This window comes from Oncorhynchus clarkii, unplaced genomic scaffold (genome assembly GCF_045791955.1).
Source record: "Oncorhynchus clarkii lewisi isolate Uvic-CL-2024 unplaced genomic scaffold, UVic_Ocla_1.0 unplaced_contig_10581_pilon_pilon, whole genome shotgun sequence".
Lineage (NCBI taxonomy): Eukaryota > Metazoa > Chordata > Actinopteri > Salmoniformes > Salmonidae > Oncorhynchus > Oncorhynchus clarkii.
The window spans coordinates 23,630-49,911 of NW_027261087.1; the positions used below are offsets into that span (position 1 = coordinate 23,630).

Sequence of the window (26,282 nt, forward strand, 5' to 3'; positions counted from 1 at the left end):
AGTGCCTTAGACCGCTGCACACCTCAGGATGTGATGTTGCATTTGCATAACAGCATATCTGTTCTGTCAGTTTTATTATGACCTCATAATGTGAATCAAAGATTTTTTACAACTGACCCAAGATATGCCAGCCTGTCGTTTTCGATGGGAACAAATTAGTCATAGTGGGCGGAAGAAGCAAGCAGGGAGCAGATCCTAGCTAGCTAGATCCTATTGGTGCGTTCTAACATTATTTGCATATTTCCGTTAGGGGATGCCTACGCTCCTAAACAACAAAACATTTTACAACTTTGGCAAAGGGTAAAATCAACAATAATTAGTCCACCCTGTTGTAACAAATTCTAGTTTTGGGAACAGAAGACTGTATTGAGATAAAATTATTCATAGATGAGAATTTGCATAATCTCGGCCAAAATGAATCGCCCTCGAACTTCTCCACTGCCGTCCACTGGGCTTCTTCTCATCCCCATATTTGACCCAACCGGATGCTTCACATTTATACATCCGGTAAAATATCTCGATTTTCCGAAGATTCCCGATTCGGAGCTCGACTTTCCGGGAAGATCCGGGTACTGGGCTTCAACCTCAACATAACAGCAATGGCGGAGGCAGCAGCTACAGCGGCTCCAGCAATACCAGGAGCCTGGACCAAACACGTCACCTGCAGGTAACGACCAGACCCGGGGATCAATTTAGCACCACTATGTTGATGTTGTCCATGGTTTGTAACCAAAACGCCGAGGGTTTTGGCCGTTTGTTAAGCGACTTTACAACGCCGTCTTTTGTGCTCCGGTAGCAAGCCCAGCTGTGTTTTGTTGTGATACAGGCAGCCGACGGTAAAACGGCTTCGTCCTGCAGTTGAGACATTATTAACTAGAGAGAAATTCCCCCGTACGATTCAAAGTGATACACAGTAACATCCGCAATGGCAACACAAAAGGAAAACGCACGGAGACCCAGCGGCAAATAGAGGCTGAATTCAATATAATTAAAATCATAAAATGGTTTAATATGATTATATTTATCAGCCAAACACTGAAATGATTCCGGGGGGTGTAAATATGGTTGGATATTTCGCAGAGCTCTCATTCCTCGACCAAAGCTGAAATGCGGTAGAGACAACCAGCTAACTAGCTAGAATTACATAAGTCAGTGTTTACTGTGTTATATAATGTGAATTACACTCTGAACGTGGTCATCACCGTCAATGCCAGTTCTGTAATAGTGCTACTGTGTTTACTAGCTGTCCACTGGTCTCTGAATTCCGCTGGATATTAGTTGGAGTTACACCAATGGAGTATTGAGTCAAAGCTCCTGGAATAATGGTATCATTTAGGCCTTAATTTTGTCCCAAGTGATACATTTGTTTTATTGATAACAGGAAGAATTGTTTCTAGTCTTCATGTTCCCACTGTGACGTTTTACAACGAGCATCATCGTTCGGTTCAACAGCTACATTCAGGCTGTTTGTTTGAACACCTCTGTTTGTAATCGATGTGAAATAACTTCAGCAGACATTTATTCCCATTTTGTCTTTCCCTTTCGCAGGTGTTTCAACAGAGCACATTTCAAATTATTTGTGTGACTTTTTGTTTTGTCTTTGGTTTATTCGCAGGTATTTCATGCATGGGCTTTGCAAAGAAGGCACCAACTGTCGATATTCCCATGATCTCAACACCAGTCAACCAGTTGCAGCTATGATTTGCAAGTTCTTTCAGAAAGGAAACTGTGTGTTCGGCGACCGGTGCAGGTAAATATTATTTAAAGTTTAATATGTTCCCTGTAGGTGGTGGGCCGTAGCAAGCTGCCTTGTAGGTGGTGGGCCGTAGCACGCTGCCTTGTAGGTGGTGGGCCGTAGCAAGCTGCCTTGTAGGTGGTGGGCCGTAGCATGCTGCCTTGTAGGTGGTGGGACATATAGCAAGCTGCCGTGTAGGTGGTGGGCCGTAGCAAGCTGCCGTGTAGGTGGTGGGCCGTAGCAAGCTGCCGTGTAGGTGGTGGGCCGTAGCATGCTGCCTTGTAGGTGGTGGGACATAGCAAGCTGCCTTGTAGGTGGTGGGCCGTAGCATGCTGCCTTGTAGGTGGTGGGCCATAGCATGCTGCCTTGTAGGTGGTGGGCCATATAGCAAGCTGCCTTGTAGGTGGTGGGCCATATAGCAAGCTGCCTTGTAGGTGGTGGGCCATATAGCAAGCTGCCTTGTAGGTGGTGGGCCATATAGCAAGCTGCCTTGTAGGTGTTGGGCCATAGCAAGCTGCCTTGTAGGTGTTGGGCCATAGCAAGCTGCCTTGTAGGTGGTGGGACATAACAAGCTGCCTTGTAGGTGTTGGGCCATAGCATGCTGCCTTGTAGGTGGTGGGACATAACAAGCTGCCTTGTGGGTGGTGGGCCATAGCATGCTGCCTTGTAGGTGGTGGGACATAGCAAGCTGCCTTGTGGGTGGTGGGCCATATAGCAAGCTGCCTTGTAGGTGTTGGGCCATAGCAAGCTGCCTTGTAGGTGGTGGGACATAACAAGCTGCCTTGTAGGTGGTGGGCCATATAGCAAGCTGCCTTGTAGGTGGTTGGCCATAACAGGCTGTCTTGTAGGTGGTGGGCCATAACAGGCTGCCTTGTAGGTGGTGGGATATAGCAAGCTGCCTTGTAGGTGGTTGGCCATAGCAAGCTGCCTTGTAGGTGGTGGGCCATAGCAAGCTGCCTTGTAGGTGGTGGGACATAGCAAGCTGCCTTGTAGGTGGTGGGCCATAGCAAGCTGCCTTGTAGGTGGTGGGCCATATAGCAAGCTGCCTTGTAGGTGGTGGGCCATATAGCAAGCTGCCTTGTAGGTGGTGGGCCATAGCAAGCTGCCTTGTGGGTGGTGGGCCATAGCAGGCTGCCTTGTAGGTGGTGGGCCATAACAGGCTGCCTTGTAGGTGGTTGGCCATAACAGGCTGCCTTGTAGGTGGTTGGCCATAACAGGCTGCCTTGTAGGTGTTGGGCCATAACAAGCTGCCTTGTAGGTGGTGGGCCATAACAGGCTGCCTTGTGGGTGGTGGGCCATAGCATGCTGCCTTGTAGGTGGTGGGCCATAACAGGCTGCCTTGTAGGTGGTGGGCCATAACAGGCTGCCTTGTAGGTGGTTGGCCATAACAGGCTGTCTTGTAGGTGGTGGGCCATAACTAGCTGCCTTGTGGGTGGTGGGCCATAACAGGCTGCCTTGTAGGTGGTGGGCCATAACAGGCTGCCTTGTAGGTGGTGGGCCATAACAGGCTGCCTTGTAGGTGGTGGGCCATAACAGGCTGCCTTGTAGGTGTTGGGCCATAACAAGCTGCCTTGTAGGTGGTGGGCCATAACTAGCTGCCTTGTGGGTGGTGGGCCATAACAGGCTGCCTTGTAGGTGGTGGGCCATAACAGGCTGCCTTGTAGGTGGTGGGCCATAACAGGCTGCCTTGTAGGTGGTGGGCCATAACAGGCTGCCTTGTAGGTGTTGGGCCATAGCAAGCTGCCTTGTAGGTGGTGGGCCATAACTAGCTGCCTTGTAGGTGGTGGGCCATAACTAGCTGCCTTGTAGGTGGTGGGCCATAGCAAGCTGCCTTGTAGGTGGTGGGCCATAGCATGCTGCCTTGTAGGTGATGGGCCATAGCATGCTGCCTTGTAGGTGGTGGGCCATAGCAAGCTGCCTTGTAGGTGGTGGGCCGTAGCAAGCTGCCTTGTAGGTGGTGGGCCGTAGCAAGCTGCCTTGTAGGTGGTGGGCCGTAGCAAGCTGCCTTGTAGGTGATGGGCCATAGCATGCTGCCTTGTAGGTGATGGGCCATAGCATGCTGCCTTGTAGGTGATGGGCCATAGCATGCTGCCTTGTAGGTGATGGGCCATAGCATGCTGCCTTGTGGGTAGTGGGCCATAGCATGCTGCCTTGTAGGTGATGGGCCATAGCATGCTGCCTTGTGGGTAGTGGGCCATAGCATGCTGCCTTGTAGGTGATGGGCCATAGCATGCTGCCTTGTGGGTAGTGGGCCATAGCAAGCTGCCTTGTAGGTGATGGGCCATAGCATGCTGCCTTGTGGGTAGTGGGCCATAGCATGCTATCTGCTTTAGTTTTTGAGATTCTAGAACTCTGCCAAGTCGTGCTGAGAGATTTGGTGCTGAGAGATTTGGTGCTGAGAGATTTGGTGCTTTTTGAGGTCTGGTTCAGATATTTACATGAAATACATTATAAAATAATGGCGTTACAATTATTTTATAGCTCTTTTTAATGGAAATTCCAAAGCCCAAAAATAGTGAACATTGAATTGCCAGAACAGTAAAAATATTCCATTGTCTCGGCGTTCCACATTGGGTAGACGTCTATGAAATTATACATATTTCAGTTTTGTATATTACTTTAGTTTTCTTTAATGACTTATTTTTCATTCCTTAAAGTAGCCTGATCACCTCATCTCTGTTCAGGCAGTAGCAGCCAGCCAGGCCGTCTAACTTTGTCCTGCCCCACACTGTACTGTCTGTACTCATTCTACTTAGCTAGCCTGCCCACACTGCACTGCCTGTAGTCTGTACTCATTCTACTTAGCTAGCCTGCCCACACTGCACTGCCTGTAGTCTGTACTCATTCTACTTAGCTAGCCTGCCCACACTGCACTGTCTGTACTCATTCTACTTAGCTAGCCTGCCCACACTGCACTGCCTGTAGTCTGTACTCATTCTACTTAGCTAGCCTGCCCACACTGTACTGTCTGTACTCATTCTACTTAGCTAGCCTGCCCACACTGCACTGCCTGTAGTCTGTACTCATTCTACTTAGCTAGCCTGCCCACACTGCACTGCCTGTAGTCTGTACTCATTCTACTTAGCTAGCCTGCCCACACTGCACTGCCTGTAGTCTGTACTCATTCTACTTAGCTAGCCTGCCCACACTGCACTGCCTGTAGTCTGTACTCATTCTACTTAGCTAGCCTGCCCACACTGCACTGCCTGTAGTCTGTACTCATTCTACTTAGCTAGCCTGCCCACACTGTACTGTCTGTAGTCATTCTACTTAGCTAGCCTGCCCACACTGCACTGCCTGTAGTCTGTACTCATTCTACTTAGCTAGCCTGCCCACACTGCACTGCCTGTAGTCTGTACTCATTCTACTTAGCTAGCCTGCCCACACTGTACTGTCTGTACTCATTCTACTTAGCTAGCCTGCCCACACTGCACTGCCTGTAGTCTGTACTCATTCTACTTAGCTAGCCTGCCCACACTGTACTGCCTGTAGTCTGTACTCATTCTACTTAGCTAGCCTGCCCACACTGTACTGTCTGTACTCATTCTACTTAGCTAGCCTGCCCACACTGTACTGTCTGTAGTCATTCTACTTAGCTAGCCTGCCCACACTGTACTGTCTGTAGTCATTCTACTTAGCTAGCCTGCCCACACTGCACTGCCTGTAGTCTGTACTCATTCTACTTAGCTAGCCTGCCCACACTGTACTGTCTGTAGTCTGTACTCATTCTACTTAGCTAGCCTGCCCACACTGCACTGCCTGTAGTCTGTACTCATTCTACTTAGCTAGCCTGCCCACACTGCACTGTCTGTACTCATTATACTTAGCTAGCCTGCCCACACTGCACTGCCTGTAGTCTGTACTCATTCTACTTAGCTAGCCTGCCCACACTGTACTGTCTGTACTCATTCTACTTAGCTAGCCTGCCCACACTGCACTGCCTGTAGTCTGTACTCATTCTACTTAGCTAGCCTGCCCACACTGCACTGCCTGTAGTCTGTACTCATTCTACTTAGCTAGCCTGCCCACACTGCACTGCCTGTAGTCTGTACTCATTCTACTTAGCTAGCCTGCCCACACTGCACTGCCTGTAGTCTGTACTCATTCTACTTAGCTAGCCTGCCCACACTGCACTGCCTGTAGTCTGTACTCATTCTACTTAGCTAGCCTGCCCACACTGCACTGCCTGTAGTCTGTACTCATTCTACTTAGCTAGCCTGCCCACACTGCACTGCCTGTAGTCTGTACTCATTCTACTTAGCTAGCCTGCCCACACTGCACTGCCTGTAGTCTGTACTCATTCTACTTAGCTAGCCTGCCCACACTGCACTGCCTGTAGTCTGTACTCATTCTACTTAGCTAGCCTGCCCACACTGTACTGTCTGTAGTCATTCTACTTAGCTAGCCTGCCCACACTGCACTGCCTGTAGTCTGTACTCATTCTACTTAGCTAGCCTGCCCACACTGCAATGCCTGTGGTCTGTACTCATTCTACTTAGCTAGCCTGCCCAAGTATGGCTGCAGAGCTGTCTGAAAATCATTCTACTAGTTCTTCATAGTAGATGAGGTATACTTTCACAAACTGTCTCTGTCCCTGTCGTTGTTTTGTAAGTTTCTCTCTCATGTGCTCTCTGAGTGTATCTAGCCCAACGTAGCAGGTGTAGAAAGTGTATCCCGTCCAAAGATCTGTAAATAATGATGAGATGCTCATGCCCCTGGCCCTAACAATGGCAGTCATTTTCCCAAAGGCAGGAAGGCAAGGTGACAAGCTTAGATCCAAAATAAGCCCATAGAAAGTCATTGTACTTATTTTGCTAAGAGTAAAACCTCTCGCTTCGCCTCTTTCTCTCTGATCACTCTCTTGAGTCGGAAAAAAAAATGGCGCAATGAATTATGGTCATTGTAGGTAATTACCACATTTCTGCGCTGAACTAGGTTGAATATTTGCTTAATGAAAACTACCACTTCCTACATCATTCCTAACTTGATTTCCCAGATTTCTCTCAAATTATTTGATTTCTCTCTAGAGAAACTGCGTGTTGGGCTCACAAATACCAGAACGAAATGGAATTCAAGTAATTGATGTCGGTCAATTTGTTTTAAAAATAAATAATGAAAAAAGTAATGTTGGTTAACCACTCGGCACTACTGTGGAGGGAGGAGCTTGTTTTTACATTTTGTGTATTTATTTATTCTGAACACATTTCTGTTTGGCAAAGTCAATTTTTGGAAATTATTTCAAAGTACTTAAGTTCGCTAGCTGGACAGGCAAACGCTGCGGAGTACCAAACTGTAAACCAATCAGAACTTGTGTACTATCCATGGTACTACGTCTGCCAATCACGGAAGGAGGTATCGAGGTCCTGGTATAGAGGTCCTGGATGGCAGGGAGCTCAGCCCCAGTGATGTACTGGGCTGTATACACTACCCTCTGACACCGCCTGGTATAGAGGTCCTGGATGGCAGGGAGCTCTGCCCCAGTGATGTACTGGGCTGTATACACTACCCTCTGACACCGCCTGGTATAGCGGTCCTGGATGGCAGGGAGCTCGGCCCCAGTGATGTACTGGGCTGTATACACTACCCTCTGACACCGCCTGGTATAGAGGTCCTGGATGGCAGGGAGCTCTGCCCCAGTGATGTACTGGGCTGTATACACTACCCTCTGACACCGCCTGGTATAGCGGTCCTGGATGGCAGGGAGCTCAGCCCCAGTGATGTACTGGGCTGTCCACACCACCCTGTGTAGCGCATTGCGGTCGGATGCCAAGAATGATAAAGACCGTTCGTATTGCATTCTGCATACTTCAAGTGCACTCAAACAGATATATTATTTCAGTCTTTGGGAGCTTCAGTTAACACACTGACAGCCAATCAAAGGCTGTGTTTACATCTTAGATGCCATTGGCTGCAGGATACAGTATGTTTAGTATTGACGGCAGTAGGATACAGTATGTTTAGTATTGACTGAGACGGCAGTAGGATACAGTATGTTTAGTATTGACGGCAGCAGCAGTAGGATACAGTATGTTTAGTATTGACTGAGACGGCGGTAGGATACAGTATGTTTAGTATTGACTGAGACGGCAGTAGGATACAGTATGTTTAGTATTGACTGAGACGGCAGTAGGATACAGTATGTTTAGTATTGACTGAGACGGCAGTAGGATACAGTATGTTTAGTATTGACTGAGACTGAGACGGCAGTAGGATACAGTATGTTTAGTATTGACTGAGACGGAGACTGCAGCAGGATACAGTATGTTTAGTATTGACTGAGACGGCAGTAGGATACAGTATGTTTAGTATTGACGGCAGTAGGATACAGTATGTTTAGTATTGACGGCAGTAGGATACAGTATGTTTAGTATTGACGGCGGTAGGATACAGTATGTTTAGTATTGACGGAGACGGCAGTAGGATACAGTATGTTTAGTATTGACGGAGACGGCAGTAGGATACAGTATGTTTAGTATTGACGGCAGTAGGATACAGTATGTTTAGTATTGACGGCGGTAGGATACAGTATGTTTAGTATTGACGGCAGCAGGATACAGTATGTTTAGTATTGACTGAGACGGAGACAGCAGTAGGATACAGTATGTTTTAGTATTGACTGAGACGGAGACAGCAGTAGGATACAGTATGTTTAGTATTGACTGAGACTGCAGTAGGATACAGTATGTTTAGTATTGACTGAGACTGCAGTAGGATACAGTATGTTTAGTATTGACTGCAGTAGGATACAGTATGTTTAGTATTGACTGAGACTGAGACGGCAGTAGGATACAGTATGTTTAGTATTGACTGAGACGGCGGTAGGATACAGTATGTTTAGTATTGACTGAGACGGCAGTAGGATACAGTATGTTTAGTATTGACTGAGACGGAGACGGCAGTAGGATACAGTATGTTTAGTATTGACGGAGACGGAGACAGCAGTAGGATACAGTATGTTTTAGTATTGACTGAGACGGCAGTAGGATACAGCATGTTTTAGTATTGACTGAGACGGCAGTAGGATACAGTATGTTTAGTATTGACGGAGACGGCAGTAGGATACAGTATGTTTTAGTATTGACTGAGACGGCAGTAGGATACAGTATGTTTTAGTATTGACTGAGACGGCAGTAGGATACAGTATGTTTTAGTATTGACTGAGACGGCAGTAGGATACAGTATGTTTTAGTATTGACTGAGACGGCAGTAGGATACAGTATGTTTTAGTATTGACTGAGACGGCAGTAGGATACAGTATGTTTTGTATTGATGGAGACGGCAGTAGGATACAGTATGTTTAGTATTGACTGCAGTAGGATACAGTATGTTTAGTATTGACTGAGACGGCAGTAGGATACAGTGTTTTAGTGTTGGCGGCAGTAGGATACAGTATGTTTAGTATTGACTGAGACTGCAGTAGGATACAGTATGTTTAGTTTTGACTGAGACGGCAGTAGGATACAGTGTTTTAGTATTGGCGACAGTAGGATACAGTATGTTTAGTATTGACTGAGACTGCAGTAGGATACAGTATGTTTAGTATTGACTGAGACTGCAGTAGGATACAGTATGTTTAGTATTGACTGAGACGGCAGTAGGATACAGTATGTTTAGTATTGACTGAGACTGCAGTAGGATACAGTATGTTTAGTATTGACTGAGACTGCAGTAGGATACAGTATGTTTAGTATTGACTGAGACGGCAGTAGGATACAGTATGTTTAGTATTGACAGAGACTGCAGTAGGATACAGTATGTTTTAGTATTGACGGCAGTAGGATACAGTATGTTTAGTATTGACGGCAGCAGCAGTAGGATACAGTATGTTTAGTATTGACTGAGACGGCAGTAGGATACAGTATGTTTAGTATTGACTGAGACGGAGACGGCAGTAGGATACAGTATGTTTAGTATTGACGGAGACAGCAGTAGGATACAGTATGTTTAGTATTGACTGAGACTGCAGTAGGATACAGTATGTTTAGTTTTGACTGAGACGGCAGTAGGATACAGTGTTTTAGTATTGGCGACAGTAGGATACAGTATGTTTAGTATTGACTGAGACTGCAGTAGGATACAGTATGTTTAGTATTGACTGAGACTGCAGTAGGATACAGTATGTTTAGTTTTGACTGAGACGGCAGTAGGATACAGTATGTTTAGTATTGACGGCAGTAGGATACAGTGTGTTTAGTATTGACTGAGACGGCAGTAGGATACAGTATGTTTTAGTATTGACTGAGACTGGTCAGTCAGCTTTTCTTCTGAGAACAGTTAGCAGGCTATGTAGTGGAATTCTCTTCCGGGGAATCATCTGACACCTAAGAACGCAACGCTACGAAACGCCACAGCGGTTTCCTAATGTCAACATGTTGTTCACGTTGCTTGCACGCACACACATACCCATACCGGGGATCAACCAGGCTAGAGATCATTAAGGGCCCTAGTAATGGGACAACATCTGCCGTCATATCAGCCTATTGCCCTGATGGAGACATAGATTACCCAGAGCACACTGCGCCTCCAGCTGCTGTTTCTTCATCTGACCATGTTTTCTCTCATCGTCTGAGAGCATCTGGGTCATGGAGGTTTTTGCACAGGGCTATTCGTTTCTCCTATGTGGAGATTCTCTCACCTGTCCATCTCCTCCTCATTTTAAATGCTGTCACTTGTCCCCTGAAGCTTAACATTATCTATCACCCACCTGAGGGGTATCCCAGGAAGCAATATAGAGCTACTTAGAAAACCATCCCAGCTTCAGTGACCTTCACATTCCAGGTCAGACTCCATCCGTACTACGACAGTGACCTTCACATTCCAGGTCAGGCTCCATCCGTACTACGACAGTGACCTTCACATTCCAGGTCAGGCTCCATCCGTACTACGACAGTGACCTTCACATTCCAGGTCAGGCTCCATCCATACTACGACAGTGACCTTCACATTCCAGGTCAGGCTCCATCCGTACTACGACAGTGACCTTCACATTCCAGGTCAGGCTCCATCCGTACTACGACAGTGACCTTCACATTCCAGGTCAGACTCCATCTGTACTACGACGGTGACCTTCACATTCCAGGTCAGGCTCCATCTGTACTACGACAGTGACCTTCACATTCCAGGTCAGGCTCCATCCGTACTACGACAGTGACCTTCACATTCCAGGTCAGGCTCCATCCGTACTACGACAGTGACCTTCACATTCCAGGTCAGGCTCCATCCGTACTACGACAGTGACCTTCACATTCCAGGTCATGCTCCGTCCGTACTACGACGGTGACCTTCACATTCCAGGTCAGGCTCCATCTGTACTACGACAGTGACCTTCACATTCCAGGTCAGGCTCCATCCGTACTACGACAGTGACCTTCACATTCCAGGTCAGGCTCCATCCGTACTACGACAGTGACCTTCACATTCCAGGTCAGGCTCCATCCGTACTACGACAGTGACCTTCACATTCCAGGTCAGGCTCCATCCGTACTACGACAGTGACCTTCACATTCCAGGTCAGGCTCCATCCGTACTACGGCGGTGGATATTGCTCGTTCCGCCAGCCGCTAACTCTCCCAGCAGGCTTGTAACTGCACGTCCATGTGGCGAGTCGAACGCCAAACGATGCTGAGACAGTCAGCCATGGGTGGGTGCCGCGTTTTTCATTTGTGCCGAAAGTTTTAAAAAAAATAGTTATTGTTAATTCAGCAGGCTGTGGTGTGAAGCAGGCTTTGGTGTGAAGCGGGCGGGCTTTGGTGTGAAGCGGGCTGGCTTTGGTGTGAAGCGGGCGGGCTTTGGTGTGAAGCGGGCTGGCTTTGGTGTGAAGCGGGCAGGCTTTGGTGTGAAGCGGGCTGGCTTTGGTGTGAAGCGGGCGGAGCTTTGGTGTGAAGCGGGCAGGCTTTGGTGTGAAGCGGGCAGGCTTTGGTGTGAAGCGGGCAGGCTTTGGTGTGAAGCGGGCAGGCTTTGGTGTGAAGCGGGCAGGCTTTGGTGTGAAGCGGGCGATGGAGATGATTGCACGAACTGGAAGTCTCTCTAGATAAGAGAGATGACTAAAATGTAAAGCATTAGCCTGGTCCCAGATGTTTGAGGTCTTGCCAACTCCTATGGTTTGTCGTTACAATGACCGTTGGAGTGGGCAAGATGGTCCAAACCGACCAAGCTAGCTAGGTCAACATGACAATTACCCAACAACTCAAAAACACTCCAAATCAAACACTCGTATTTACATTGTGTTCTGAGGAAGTCCGACTGCCCTACAATGTCTCTTACTGTGTAAATAATCTTGGGTTGTAATTCTATGCTGTGTTGTTGTGTTACTCCTAGCAATGTTTGCCCAAGCAAGGCCTTTCCTGGTGTTATCTGTTTTAAAAAACAAAATGGCAGGCTGGGAAATGGGATTGAGACTGAAATGGCGCCGAGTAAACATGTTTTAATTGTGCCGAGTTGAGATACTCACTCGAGTAATCGTATGTATTATGTGAAGTGAGAGTTTTGTAATGGGCTAGCAGGTACGAGTGAACATGTTTTAATTGTGCCGAGTTGAGATACTCACTCGAGTAATGGTATGTATTACGTGAAGTGAGTTTTGTAATGGGCTAGCAGGTACGAGCAAACATGTTTTAAATGGACTACTATTTGCGTATTTTTTTTATTTTAAACAATAGGCTAAATCAATGATATCCAGGAGCCACGATGCTGTTTATGTCGTCAAGTGTGGGAGTCCTAGCCTACGTCACGTCCCAAGAAATCTCACTGAACTCATTCCCACCACAGCTGTTTGTAGACTTCTCATTGAGTCTTTAAACCAAGAACAAGAGTTCAACCAGTTCATTCAGACAGCGTCTCTCTCCTATTGGTCTGCTTTTAGCAGCATCCCCATAGTTACCATCCCATAGTTACCGCTGCTAGCATGCTCCCAGGTCAACTGTCTGTCTAGGGAATTGTCCATGTCCCCAAAAAGGCTCCCTTTTCCCTATTTAGTGCACTACTTTTGACTCAGGGCCCTTATCAAATGTAGTGCACTATATCGGGATAAGGGTGCTATTTGGGATGCACTCAATGTGCTTTTGTTATGCGTCTAGCCTAGATGGTAATAACAAGGATTTACATAGTCCATACATAGGCTGCTGACTCTGTGAGCAATTGCCTTCTAGCCTTCCCACTGAGACGGCTTAGACCAGAACCGGTGTGGCATTGACCTGTTGTTGTTATGTAACTAGACCTAAAGGGGAACTTCTACTTTTCCATACAGAGTATTTATTTGACTACCAGCCAACCCACTGAGAGGACTTGAACATGTGTAGCATTGACCTGTTGGTATGTAACTAGACCTAAAGGAGGACTTGAACATGTGTACCATTGTGTTGCTGCTGGAACTTTCCTCCGCCAGTTGGGGATGTTGGGGATGTATCAGCCCTCATTATTCCATAGGGGGGCTAGATGAGGGAGGAAGAAGAGGGAGGGAGGAAGAGGGGGGGGGAGGAAGGAGAGGGGTGGAGGAGGGAGGAAGAAGTGGAGGAGGGAGGAAGAAGTGGAGGAGGGAGGAAGAAGTGGAGGGGGGGTTTAGGAGGGAGGAAGAAGAGGGGTAGGGAAGAAGAGGGATAGTGGATTGGGGAGGAAGAAGTGGAGGATGGAGGAAGAAGTGGAGGATGGAGGAAGAAGTGGAGGATGGAGGAAGAAGTGGAGGATGGAGGAAGAAGTGGAGGATGGAGGAAGAAGTGGAGGAGGGAGGAAGAAGTGGAGGAGGGAGGAAGAAGTGGAGGAGGGAGGAAGAAGTGGAGGAGGGAGGAAGAAGTGGAGGAGGGAGGAAGAAGTGGAGGGGGGTTTATTCAATTGGTTTCTGCTTGTGACCAGCATGTGAGAACATCACAGCAGGCCTCCAGAGGAAGGAAAGGCCTTTTTATTCAAACCTAAAGCTGGATAATCCAACCGTAACCGTGTTGACCACCTTCTTCACATGTTTCTTACATGTCAAGTCGGAGTCCAAAATGACGGAGAGAGAAGTTAGACACAACTTTCAGGTTCTCCCCCCATTTCAACCAGAACGTCTGGATTTCTTAGAGAAGTCCGGTCTTGTCGATTTTATTAAAATGGCGGTTAAGAATTAGTCATCCATTTTTTTTTTTTAGAAACAACCAATTTGAATCACTCTACAAAAACAAAACACTTCAGATCACAAACCAAAAACAGTTACCACTATTGTTAGACGCAACTTCTCTCGCCGTCACTTGTTAACAACTAGTCTTGTTTTGTGTTTTTGTGTGTGTACATACAGAACTGTATCGGCACATACATCTGCATGTTAAGACTAAATTCTTATTTACAATGACGGCCTACCAGGGGCAGAACGACAGATGTTTACCTTGTCAGCTCGGGGGATTCGATCTAGCAACCTTTCGTTTATTAGACCAACCTGCCGCCCCTATATACCGGTGTGTAGACTACTACTACATTGATGTTAGTCATTTAGCAGACGCTCTTATCCAATTTACAGTAGAGGGATCACATTATCATACTGGCCCCCCACCGTGGGAACCGAACCCACAACCCTGGCATTGCAAGCGCTATGCTCTACCAACTGAGTTACACGGGACCACCTCCTATGTTGGGATTCTATATAGCCGTGTGTAGACTAGCACTCTGTTGGGATTCTATATAGCTGTGTGTAGACTAGTACTCAGTTGGGATTCTATATAGCTGTGTGTAGACTAGCACTCAGTTGGGATTCTATATAGCTGTGTGTAGACTAGTACTCAGTTGGGATTCTATATAGCTGTGTGTAGACTAGCACTCAGTTGGGATTCTATATAGCTGTGTGTAGACTAGTACTCTGTTGGGATTCTATATAGCTGTGTGTAGACTAGTACTCTGGGATTCTATATAGCTGTGTGTAGACTAGTACTCAGTTGGGATTCTATATAGCTGTGTGTAGACTAGTACTCTGTTGGGATTCTATATAGCTGTGTGTAGACTAGTACTCTGTTGGGATTCTATATAGCTGTGTGTAGACTAGTACTCTGTTGGGATTCTATATAGCTGTGTGTAGACTAGTACTCTGTTGGGATTCTATATAGCTGTGTGTAGACTAGTACTCTGTTGGGATTCTATATAGCTGTGTGTAGACTAGTACTCTGTTGGGATTCTATATAGCTGTGTGTAGACTAGTACTCTGTTGGGATTCTATATAGCTGTGTGTAGACTAGTACTCTGTTGGGATTCTATATAGCTGTGTGTAGACTAGTACTCTGGGATTCTATATAGCTGTGTGTAGACTAGTACTCTGGGATTCTATATAGCTGTGTGTAGACTAGTACTCTGTTGGGATTCTATATAGCTGTGTGTAGACTAGTACTCTGTTGGGATTCTATATAGCTGTGTGTAGACTAGTACTCTGTTGGGATTCTATATAGCTGTGTGTAGACTAGTACTCTGTTGGGATTCTATATAGCTGTGTGTAGACTAGTACTCTGTTGGGATTCTATATAGCTGTGTGTAGACTAGTACTCTGTTGGGATTCTATATAGCTGTGTGTAGACTAGTACTCTGTTGGGATTCTATATAGCTGTGTGTAGACTAGTACTCTGTTGGGATTCTATATAGCTGTGTGTAGACTAGTACTCTGGGATTCTATATAGCTGTGTGTAGACTAGTACTCTGTTGGGGTTCTATATAGCTGTGTGTAGACTAGTACTCTGTTGGGATTCTATATAGCTGTGTGTAGACTAGTATATAGATTCTATATAGCTGTGTGTAGACTAGTACTCTGTTGGGATTCTATATAGCTGTGTGTAGACTAGTACTCTGTTGGGATTCTATATAGCTGTGTGTAGACTAGTACTCTGTTGGGATTCTATATAGCTGTGTGTAGACTAGTACTCTGTTGGGATTCTATATAGCTGTGTGTAGACTAGTACTCTGTTGGGATTCTATATAGCTGTGTGTAGACTAGTACTCTGGGATTCTATATAGCTGTGTGTAGACTAGTACTCTGGGATTCTATATAGCTGTGTGTAGACTAGTACTCTGTTGGGATTCTATATAGCTGTGTGTAGACTAGTACTCTGTTGGGATTCTATATAGCTGTGTGTAGACTAGTACTCTGTTGGGATTCTATATAGCTGTGTGTAGACTAGTACTCTGTTGGGATTCTATATAGCTGTGTGTAGACTAGTACTCTGTTGGGATTCTATATAGCTGTGTGTAGACTAGTACTCTGTTGGGATTCTATATAGCTGTGTGTAGACTAGTACTCTGTTGGGATTCTATATAGCTGTGTGTAGACTAGTACTCTGTTGGGATTCTATATAGCTGTGTGTAGACTAGTACTCTGGGATTCTATATAGCTGTGTGTAGACTAGTACTCTGTTGGGGTTCTATATAGCTGTGTGTAGACTAGTACTCTGGGATTCTATATAGCTGTGTGTAGACTAGTACTCTGGGATTCTATATAGCTGTGTGTAGACTAGTACTCTGTTGGGATTCTATATAGCTGTGTGTAGACTAGTACTCTGGGATTCTATATAGCTGTGTGTAGACTAGTACTCTGTTGGGATTCTATATAGCTGTGTGTAGACTAGCACTCTGTTGGGATTCTATATAGCTGTGTGTAGACTAGTACTCTGGGATTCTATATAGCTGTGTGTAGACTAGTACTCTGGGATTCTATATAGCTGTGTGTAGACTAGTACTCTGTTGGGATTCTATATAGCTGTGTGTAGACTAGTACTCTGGGATTCTATATAGCTGTGTGTAGACTAGTACTCTGTTGGGATTCTATATAGCTGTGTGTAGACTAGTACTCAGTTGGGATTCTATATAGCTGTGTGTAGACTAGTACTCTGGGATTCTATATAGCTGTGTGTAGACTAGTACTCTGTTGGGATTCTATATAGCTGTGTGTAGACTAGTACTCTGTTGGGATTCTATATAGCTGTGTGTAGACTAGTACTCTGTTGGGATTCTATATAGCTGTGTGTAGACTAGTACTCTGGGATTCTATATAGCTGTGTGTAGACTAGTACTCTGTTGGGATTCTATATAGCTGTGTGTAGACTAGTACTCTGTTGGGATTCTATATAGCTGTGTGTAGACTAGTACTCTGTTGGGATTCTATATAGCTGTGTGTAGACTAGTACTCTGTTGGGATTCTATATAGCTGTGTGTAGACTAGTACTCTGTTGGGATTCTATATAGCTGTGTGTAGACTAGTACTCTGTTGGGATTCTATATAGCTGTGTGTAGACTAGTACTCTGGGATTCTATATAGCTGTGTGTAGACTAGTACTCTGTTGGGATTCTATATAGCTGTGTGTAGACTAGTACTCTGGGATTCTATATAGCTGTGTGTAGACTAGTACTCTGTTGGGATTCTATATAGCTGTGTGTAGACTAGTACTCTGTTGGGATTCTATATAGCTGTGTGTAGACTAGTACTCTGGGATTCTATATAGCTGTGTGTAGACTAGTACTCTGGGATTCTATATAGCTGTGTGTAGACTAGTACTCTGGGATTCTATATAGCTGTGTGTAGACTAGTACTCAGTTGGGATTCTATATAGCTGTGTGTAGACTAGTACTCTGTTGGGATTCTATATAGCTGTGTGTAGTCTAGTACTCTGGGTTCTATATAGCTGTGTGTAGACTAGTACTCTGGGATTCTATATAGCTGTGTGTAGACTAGCACTCAGTTGGGATTCTATATAGCTGTGTGTAGACTAGTACTCTGTTGGGATTCTATATAGCTGTGTGTAGACTAGCACTCTGTTGGGATTCTATATAGCTGTGTGTAGACTAGTACTCTTGGGATTCTATATAGCTGTGTGTAGACTAGTACTCTGTTGGGATTCTATATAGCTGTGTGTAGACTAGCACTCAGTTGGGATTCTATATAGCTGTGTGTAGACTAGTACTCTGTTGGGATTCTATATAGCTGTGTGTAGACTAGTACTCTGGGATTCTATATAGCTCTGTGTAGACTAGTACTCTGTTGGGATTCTATATAGCTGTGTGTAGACTAGTACTCTGTTGGGATTCTATATAGCTGTGTGTAGACTAGTACTCTGTTGGGATTCTATATAGCTGTGTGTAGACTAGTACTCTGGGATTCTATATAGCTGTGTGTAGACTAGTACTCTGTTGGGATTCTATATAGCTGTGTGTAGACTAGTACTCTGTTGGGATTCTATATAGCTGTGTGTAGACTAGTACTCTGTTGGGATTCTATATAGCTGTGTGTAGACTAGCACTCAGTTGGGATTCTATATAGCTGTGTGTAGACTAGTACTCTGTTGGGATTCTATATAGCTGTGTGTAGACTAGTACTCTGGGATTCTATATAGCTGTGTGTAGACTAGTACTCTGTTGGGATTCTATATAGCTGTGTGTAGACTAGTACTCTGTTGGGATTCTATATAGCTGTGTGTAGACTAGTACTCTGTTGGGATTCTATATAGCTGTGTGTAGACTAGTACTCTGGGATTCTATATAGCTGTGTGTAGACTAGTACTCTGGGATTCTATATAGCTGTGTGTAGACTAGTACTCTGGGATTCTATATAGCTGTGTGTAGACTAGTACTCTGTTGGGATTCTATATAGCTGTGTGTAGACTAGTACTCTGGGATTCTATATAGCTGTGTGTAGACTAGTACTCTGTTGGGATTCTATATAGCTGTGTGTAGACTAGTACTCTGTTGGGATTCTATATAGCTGTGTGTAGACTAGTACTCTGTTGGGATTCTATATAGCTGTGTGTAGACTAGTACTCAGTTGGGATTCTATATAGCTGTGTGTAGACTAGTACTCTGTTGGGATTCTATATAGCTGTGTGTAGACTAGTACTCTGGGATTCTATATAGCTGTGTGTAGACTAGTACTCTGTTGGGATTCTATATAGCTGTGTGTAGACTAGTACTCTGTTGGGATTCTATATAGCTGTGTGTAGACTAGTACTCTGTTGGGATTCTATATAGCTGTGTGTAGACTAGTACTCTGTTGGGATTCTATATAGCTGTGTGTAGACTAGTACTCTGTTGGGATTCTATATAGCTGTGTGTAGACTAGTACTCTGTTGGGATTCTATATAGCTGTGTGTAGACTAGTACTCTGGGATTCTATATAGCTGTGTGTAGACTAGTACTCTGTTGGGATTCTATATAGCTGTGTGTAGACTAGTACTCTGGGATTCTATATAGCTGTGTGTAGACTAGTACTCTGGGATTCTATATAGCTGTGTGTAGACTAGTACTCTGGGATTCTATATAGCTGTGTGTAGACTAGTACTCTGTTGGGATTCTATATAGCTGTGTGTAGACTAGTACTCTGGGATTCTATATAGCTGTGTGTAGACTAGTACTCTGGGATTCTATATAGCTGTGTGTAGACTAGTACTCTGGGATTCTATATAGCTGTGTGTAGACTAGTACTCTGGGATTCTATATAGCTGTGTGTAGACTAGTACTCTGGGATTCTATATAGCTGTGTGTAGACTAGTACTCTGGGATTCTATATAGCTGTGTGTAGACTAGTACTCTGGGATTCTATATAGCTGTGTGTAGACTAGTACTCTGTTGGGATTCTATATAGCTGTGTGTAGACTAGTACTCTGGGATTCTATATAGCTGTGTGTAGACTAGTACTCTGTTGGGATTCTATATAGCTGTGTGTAGACTAGTACTCTGTTGGGATTCTATATAGCTGTGTGTAGACTAGTACTCTGTTGGGATTCTATATAGCTGTGTGTAGACTAGTACTCTGGGATTCTATATAGCTGTGTGTAGACTAGTACTCTGTTGGGATTCTATATAGCTGTGTGTAGTCTAGTACTCTGGGATTCTATATAGCTGTGTGTAGACTAGTACTCTGGGATTCTATATAGCTGTGTGTAGACTAGTACTCTGTTGGGATTCTATATAGCTGTGTGTAGACTAGTACTCTGTTGGGATTCTATATAGCTGTGTGTAGACTAGTACTCTGGGATTCTATATAGCTGTGTGTAGACTAGTACTCTGTTGGGATTCTATATAGCTGTGTGTAGACTAGTACTCTGTTGGGATTCTATATAGCTGTGTGTAGACTAGTACTCTGGGATTCTATATAGCTGTGTGTAGACTAGTACTCTGGGATTCTATATAGCTGTGTGTAGTCTAGTACTCTGGGATTCTATATAGCTGTGTGTAGACTAGTACTCTGTTGGGATTCTATATAGCTGTGTGTAGACTAGTACTCTGTTGGGATTCTATATAGCTGTGTGTAGACTAGTACTCTGGGATTCTATATAGCTGTGTGTAGACTAGTACTCTGTTGGGATTCTATATAGCTGTGTGTAGACTAGCACTCTGTTGGGATTCTATATAGCTGTGTGTAGACTAGTACTCTGGGATTCTATATAGCTGTGTGTAGACTAGTACTCTGGGATTCTATATAGCTGTGTGTAGACTAGTACTCTGTTGGGATTCTATATAGCTGTGTGTAGACTAGTACTCTGGGATTCTATATAGCTGTGTGTAGACTAGTACTCTGTTGGGATTCTATATAGCTGTGTGTAGACTAGTACTCAGTTGGGATTCTATATAGCTGTGTGTAGACTAGTACTCTGTTGGGATTCTATATAGCTGTGTGTAGACTAGTACTCAGTTGGGATTCTATATAGCTGTGTGTAGACTAGTACTCTGGGATTCTATATAGCTGTGTGTAGACTAGTACTCTGTTGGGATTCTATATAGCTGTGTGTAGACTAGTACTCTGTTGGGATTCTATATAGCTGTGTGTAGACTAGTACTCTGTTGGGATTCTATATAGCTGTGTGTAGACTAGTACTCTGGGATTCTATATAGCTGTGTGTAGACTAGTACTCTGTTGGGATTCTATATAGCTGTGTGTAGACTAGTACTCTGTTGGGATTCTATATAGCTGTGTGTAGACTAGTACTCTGTTGGGATTCTATATAGCTGTGTGTAGACTAGTACTCTGTTGGGATTCTATATAGCTGTGTGTAGACTAGTACTCTGTTGGGATTCTATATAGCTGTGTGTAGACTAGTACTCTGTTGGGATTCTATATAGCTGTGTGTAGACTAGTACTCTGGGATTCTATATAGCTGTGTGTAGACTAGTACTCTGTTGGGATTCTATATAGCTGTGTGTAGACTAGTACTCTGGGATTCTATATAGCTGTGTGTAGACTAGTACTCTGTTGGGATTCTATATAGCTGTGTGTAGACTAGTACTCTGTTGGGATTCTATATAGCTGTGTGTAGACTAGTACTCTGGGATTCTATATAGCTGTGTGTAGACTAGTACTCTGGGATTCTATATAGCTGTGTGTAGACTAGTACTCTGGGATTCTATATAGCTGTGTGTAGACTAGTACTCAGTTGGGATTCTATATAGCTGTGTGTAGACTAGTACTCTGTTGGGATTCTATATAGCTGTGTGTAGTCTAGTACTCTGGGTTCTATATAGCTGTGTGTAGACTAGTACTCTGGGATTCTATATAGCTGTGTGTAGACTAGCACTCAGTTGGGATTCTATATAGCTGTGTGTAGACTAGTACTCTGTTGGGATTCTATATAGCTGTGTGTAGACTAGCACTCAGTTGGGATTCTATATAGCTGTGTGTAGACTAGTACTCTTGGGATTCTATATAGCTGTGTGTAGACTAGTACTCTGTTGGGATTCTATATAGCTGTGTGTAGACTAGCACTCAGTTGGGATTCTATATAGCTGTGTGTAGACTAGTACTCTGTTGGGATTCTATATAGCTGTGTGTAGACTAGTACTCTGGGATTCTATATAGCTCTGTGTAGACTAGTACTCTGTTGGGATTCTATATAGCTGTGTGTAGACTAGTACTCTGTTGGGATTCTATATAGCTGTGTGTAGACTAGTACTCTGTTGGGATTCTATATAGCTGTGTGTAGACTAGTACTCTGGGATTCTATATAGCTGTGTGTAGACTAGTACTCTGTTGGGATTCTATATAGCTGTGTGTAGACTAGTACTCTGTTGGGATTCTATATAGCTGTGTGTAGACTAGTACTCTGTTGGGATTCTATATAGCTGTGTGTAGACTAGCACTCAGTTGGGATTCTATATAGCTGTGTGTAGACTAGTACTCTGTTGGGATTCTATATAGCTGTGTGTAGACTAGTACTCTGGGATTCTATATAGCTGTGTGTAGACTAGTACTCTGTTGGGATTCTATATAGCTGTGTGTAGACTAGTACTCTGTTGGGATTCTATATAGCTGTGTGTAGACTAGTACTCTGTTGGGATTCTATATAGCTGTGTGTAGACTAGTACTCTGGGATTCTATATAGCTGTGTGTAGACTAGTACTCTGGGATTCTATATAGCTGTGTGTAGACTAGTACTCTGGGATTCTATATAGCTGTGTGTAGACTAGTACTCTGTTGGGATTCTATATAGCTGTGTGTAGACTAGTACTCTGGGATTCTATATAGCTGTGTGTAGACTAGTACTCTGTTGGGATTCTATATAGCTGTGTGTAGACTAGTACTCTGTTGGGATTCTATATAGCTGTGTGTAGACTAGTACTCTGTTGGGATTCTATATAGCTGTGTGTAGACTAGTACTCAGTTGGGATTCTATATAGCTGTGTGTAGACTAGTACTCTGTTGGGATTCTATATAGCTGTGTGTAGACTAGTACTCTGGGATTCTATATAGCTGTGTGTAGACTAGTACTCTGTTGGGATTCTATATAGCTGTGTGTAGACTAGTACTCTGTTGGGATTCTATATAGCTGTGTGTAGACTAGTACTCTGTTGGGATTCTATATAGCTGTGTGTAGACTAGTACTCTGTTGGGATTCTATATAGCTGTGTGTAGACTAGTACTCTGTTGGGATTCTATATAGCTGTGTGTAGACTAGTACTCTGTTGGGATTCTATATAGCTGTGTGTAGACTAGTACTCTGGGATTCTATATAGCTGTGTGTAGACTAGTACTCTGTTGGGATTCTATATAGCTGTGTGTAGACTAGTACTCTGTTGGGATTCTATATAGCTGTGTGTAGACTAGTACTCTGGGATTCTATATAGCTGTGTGTAGACTAGTACTCTGGGATTCTATATAGCTGTGTGTAGACTAGTACTCTGTTGGGATTCTATATAGCTGTGTGTAGACTAGTACTCTGTTGGGATTCTATATAGCTGTGTGTAGACTAGTACTCTGGGATTCTATATAGCTGTGTGTAGACTAGTACTCTGGGATTCTATATAGCTGTGTGTAGACTAGTACTCTGGGATTCTATATAGCTGTGTGTAGACTAGTACTCTGGGATTCTATATAGCTGTGTGTAGACTAGTACTCTGGGATTCTATATAGCTGTGTGTAGACTAGTACTCTGGGATTCTATATAGCTGTGTGTAGACTAGTACTCTGGGATTCTATATAGCTGTGTGTAGACTAGTACTCTGTTGGGATTCTATATAGCTGTGTGTAGACTAGTACTCTGGGATTCTATATAGCTGTGTGTAGACTAGTACTCTGTTGGGATTCTATATAGCTGTGTGTAGACTAGTACTCTGTTGGGATTCTATATAGCTGTGTGTAGACTAGTACTCTGTTGGGATTCTATATAGCTGTGTGTAGACTAGTACTCTGGGATTCTATATAGCTGTGTGTAGACTAGTACTCTGTTGGGATTCTATATAGCTGTGTGTAGTCTAGTACTCTGGGATTCTATATAGCTGTGTGTAGACTAGTACTCTGGGATTCTATATAGCTGTGTGTAGACTAGTACTCTGTTGGGATTCTATATAGCTGTGTGTAGACTAGTACTCTGTTGGGATTCTATATAGCTGTGTGTAGACTAGTACTCTGGGATTCTATATAGCTGTGTGTAGACTAGTACTCTGTTGGGATTCTATATAGCTGTGTGTAGACTAGTACTCTGTTGGGATTCTATATAGCTGTGTGTAGACTAGTACTCTGGGATTCTATATAGCTGTGTGTAGACTAGTACTCTGGGATTCTATATAGCTGTGTGTAGTCTAGTACTCTGGGATTCTATATAGCTGTGTGTAGACTAGTACTCTGTTGGGATTCTATATAGCTGTGTGTAGACTAGTACTCTGTTGGGATTCTATATAGCTGTGTGTAGACTAGTACTCTGTTGGGATTCTATATAGCTGTGTGTAGACTAGTACTCTGTTGGGATTCTATATAGCTGTGTGTAGACTAGTACTCTGTTGGGATTCTATATAGCTGTGTGTAGACTAGTACTCTGTTGGGATTCTATATAGCTGTGTGTAGACTAGTACTCTGGGATTCTATATAGCTGTGTGTAGACTAGTACTCTGTTGGGGTTCTATATAGCTGTGTGTAGACTAGTACTCTGTTGGGATTCTATATAGCTGTGTGTAGACTAGTACTCTGGGATTCTATATAGCTGTGTGTAGACTAGTACTCTGGGATTCTATATAGCTGTGTGTAGACTAGTACTCTGGGATTCTATATAGCTGTGTGTAGACTAGTACTCTGTTGGGATTCTATATAGCTGTGTGTAGACTAGTACTCTGTTGGGATTCTATATAGCTGTGTGTAGACTAGTACTCTGTTGGGATTCTATATAGCTGTGTGTAGACTAGTACTCTGGGATTCTATATAGCTGTGTGTAGACTAGTACTCTGGGATTCTATATAGCTGTGTGTAGACTAGTACTCTGGGATTCTATATAGCTGTGTGTAGACTAGTACTCTGGGATTCTATATAGCTGTGTGTAGACTAGTACTCTGTTGGGATTCTATATAGCTGTGTGTAGACTAGTACTCTGTTGGGATTCTATATAGCTGTGTGTAGACTAGTACTCTGGGATTCTATATAGCTGTGTGTAGACTAGTACTCTATTGGGATTCTATATAGCTGTGTGTAGACTAGTACTCAGTTGGGATTCTATATAGCTGTGTGTAGACTAGCACTCAGTTGGGATTCTATATAGCTGTGTGTAGACTAGTACTCTGTTGGGATTCTATATAGCTGTGTGTAGACTAGCACTCAGTTGGGATTCTATATAGCTGTGTGTAGACTAGTACTCTGTTGGGATTCTATATAGCTGTGTGTAGACTAGTACTCTGTTGGGATTCTATATAGCTGTGTGTAGACTAGTACTCTGTTGGGATTCTATATAGCTGTGTGTAGACTAGTACTCTGTTGGGATTCTATATAGCTGTGTGTAGACTAGCACTCTGTTGGGATTCTATATAGCTGTGTGTAGACTAGTACTCTGTTGGGATTCTATATAGCTGTGTGTAGACTAGTACTCTGTTGGGATTCTATATAGCTGTGTGTAGACTAGCACTCTGTTGGGATTCTATATAGCTGTGTGTAGACTAGTACTCTGTTGGGATTCTATATAGCTGTGTGTAGACTAGCACTCTGTTGGGATTCTATATAGCTGTGTGTAGACTAGTACTCTGTTGGGATTCTATATAGCTGTGTGTAGACTAGTACTCTGTTGGGATTCTATATAGCTGTGTGTAGACTAGTACTCTGTTGGGATTCTATATAGCTGTGTGTAGACTAGCACTCAGTTGGGATTCTATATAGCTGTGTGTAGACTAGTACTCTGTTGGGATTCTATATAGCTGTGTGTAGACTAGTACTCTGTTGGGATTCTATATAGCTGTGTGTAGACTAGTACTCTGGGATTCTATATAGCTGTGTGTAGACTAGTACTCTGTTGGGATTCTATATAGCTGTGTGTAGTCTAGTACTCTGGGATTCTATATAGCTGTGTGTAGACTAGTACTCTGTTGGGATTCTATATAGCTGTGTGTAGACTACTACTCTGTTGGGATTCTATATAGCTGTGTGTAGACTAGTACTCTGGGATTCTATATAGCTGTGTGTAGACTAGTACTCTGTTGGGATTCTATATAGCTGTGTGTAGACTAGTACTCTGTTGGGATTCTATATAGCTGTGTGTAGACTAGTACTCTGTTGGGATTCTATATAGCTGTGTGTAGACTAGTACTCTGGGATTCTATATAGCTGTGTGTAGACTAGTACTCTGTTGGGATTCTATATAGCTGTGTGTAGACTAGTACTCTGTTGGGATTCTATATAGCTGTGTGTAGACTAGTACTCTGGGATTCTATATAGCTGTGTGTAGACTAGTACTCTGGGATTCTATATAGCTGTGTGTAGACTAGTTCTCTGTTGGGATTCTATATAGCTGTGTGTAGACTAGTACTCTGTTGGGATTCTATATAGCTGTGTGTAGACTAGTACTCTGTTGGGATTCTATATAGCTGTGTGTAGACTAGTACTCTGGGATTCTATATAGCTGTGTGTAGACTAGTACTCTGGGATTCTATATAGCTGTGTGTAGACTAGTACTCTGGGATTCTATATAGCTGTGTGTAGACTAGTACTCTGGGATTCTATATAGCTGTGTGTAGACTAGTACTCTGGGATTCTATATAGCTGTGTGTAGACTAGTACTCTGTTGGGATTCTATATAGCTGTGTGTAGACTAGTACTCTGGGATTCTATATAGCTGTGTGTAGACTAGTACTCTGTTGGGATTCTATA

The 26,282-nt window shown here is 43.9% G+C and overlaps 1 protein-coding gene across 1 annotated transcript in view; it reads left to right on the top strand.

Annotated features, from left to right (window-relative positions):
• The first annotated feature begins 587 nt into the window (after nucleotides 1–587).
• Nucleotides 588–26,282, top strand: part of LOC139404710 (probable E3 ubiquitin-protein ligase makorin-1) — a 48,861-nt gene continuing 23,166 nt past the window's right edge. The window contains exons 1-2 of the mRNA XM_071147341.1: nucleotides 588–667; nucleotides 1,616–1,750. Of these exons, the coding sequence (XP_071003442.1) occupies nucleotides 600–667; nucleotides 1,616–1,750 (203 nt within the window). The 5' untranslated portion in view covers nucleotides 588–599. The remainder of the gene's footprint in view (nucleotides 668–1,615; nucleotides 1,751–26,282) is intronic.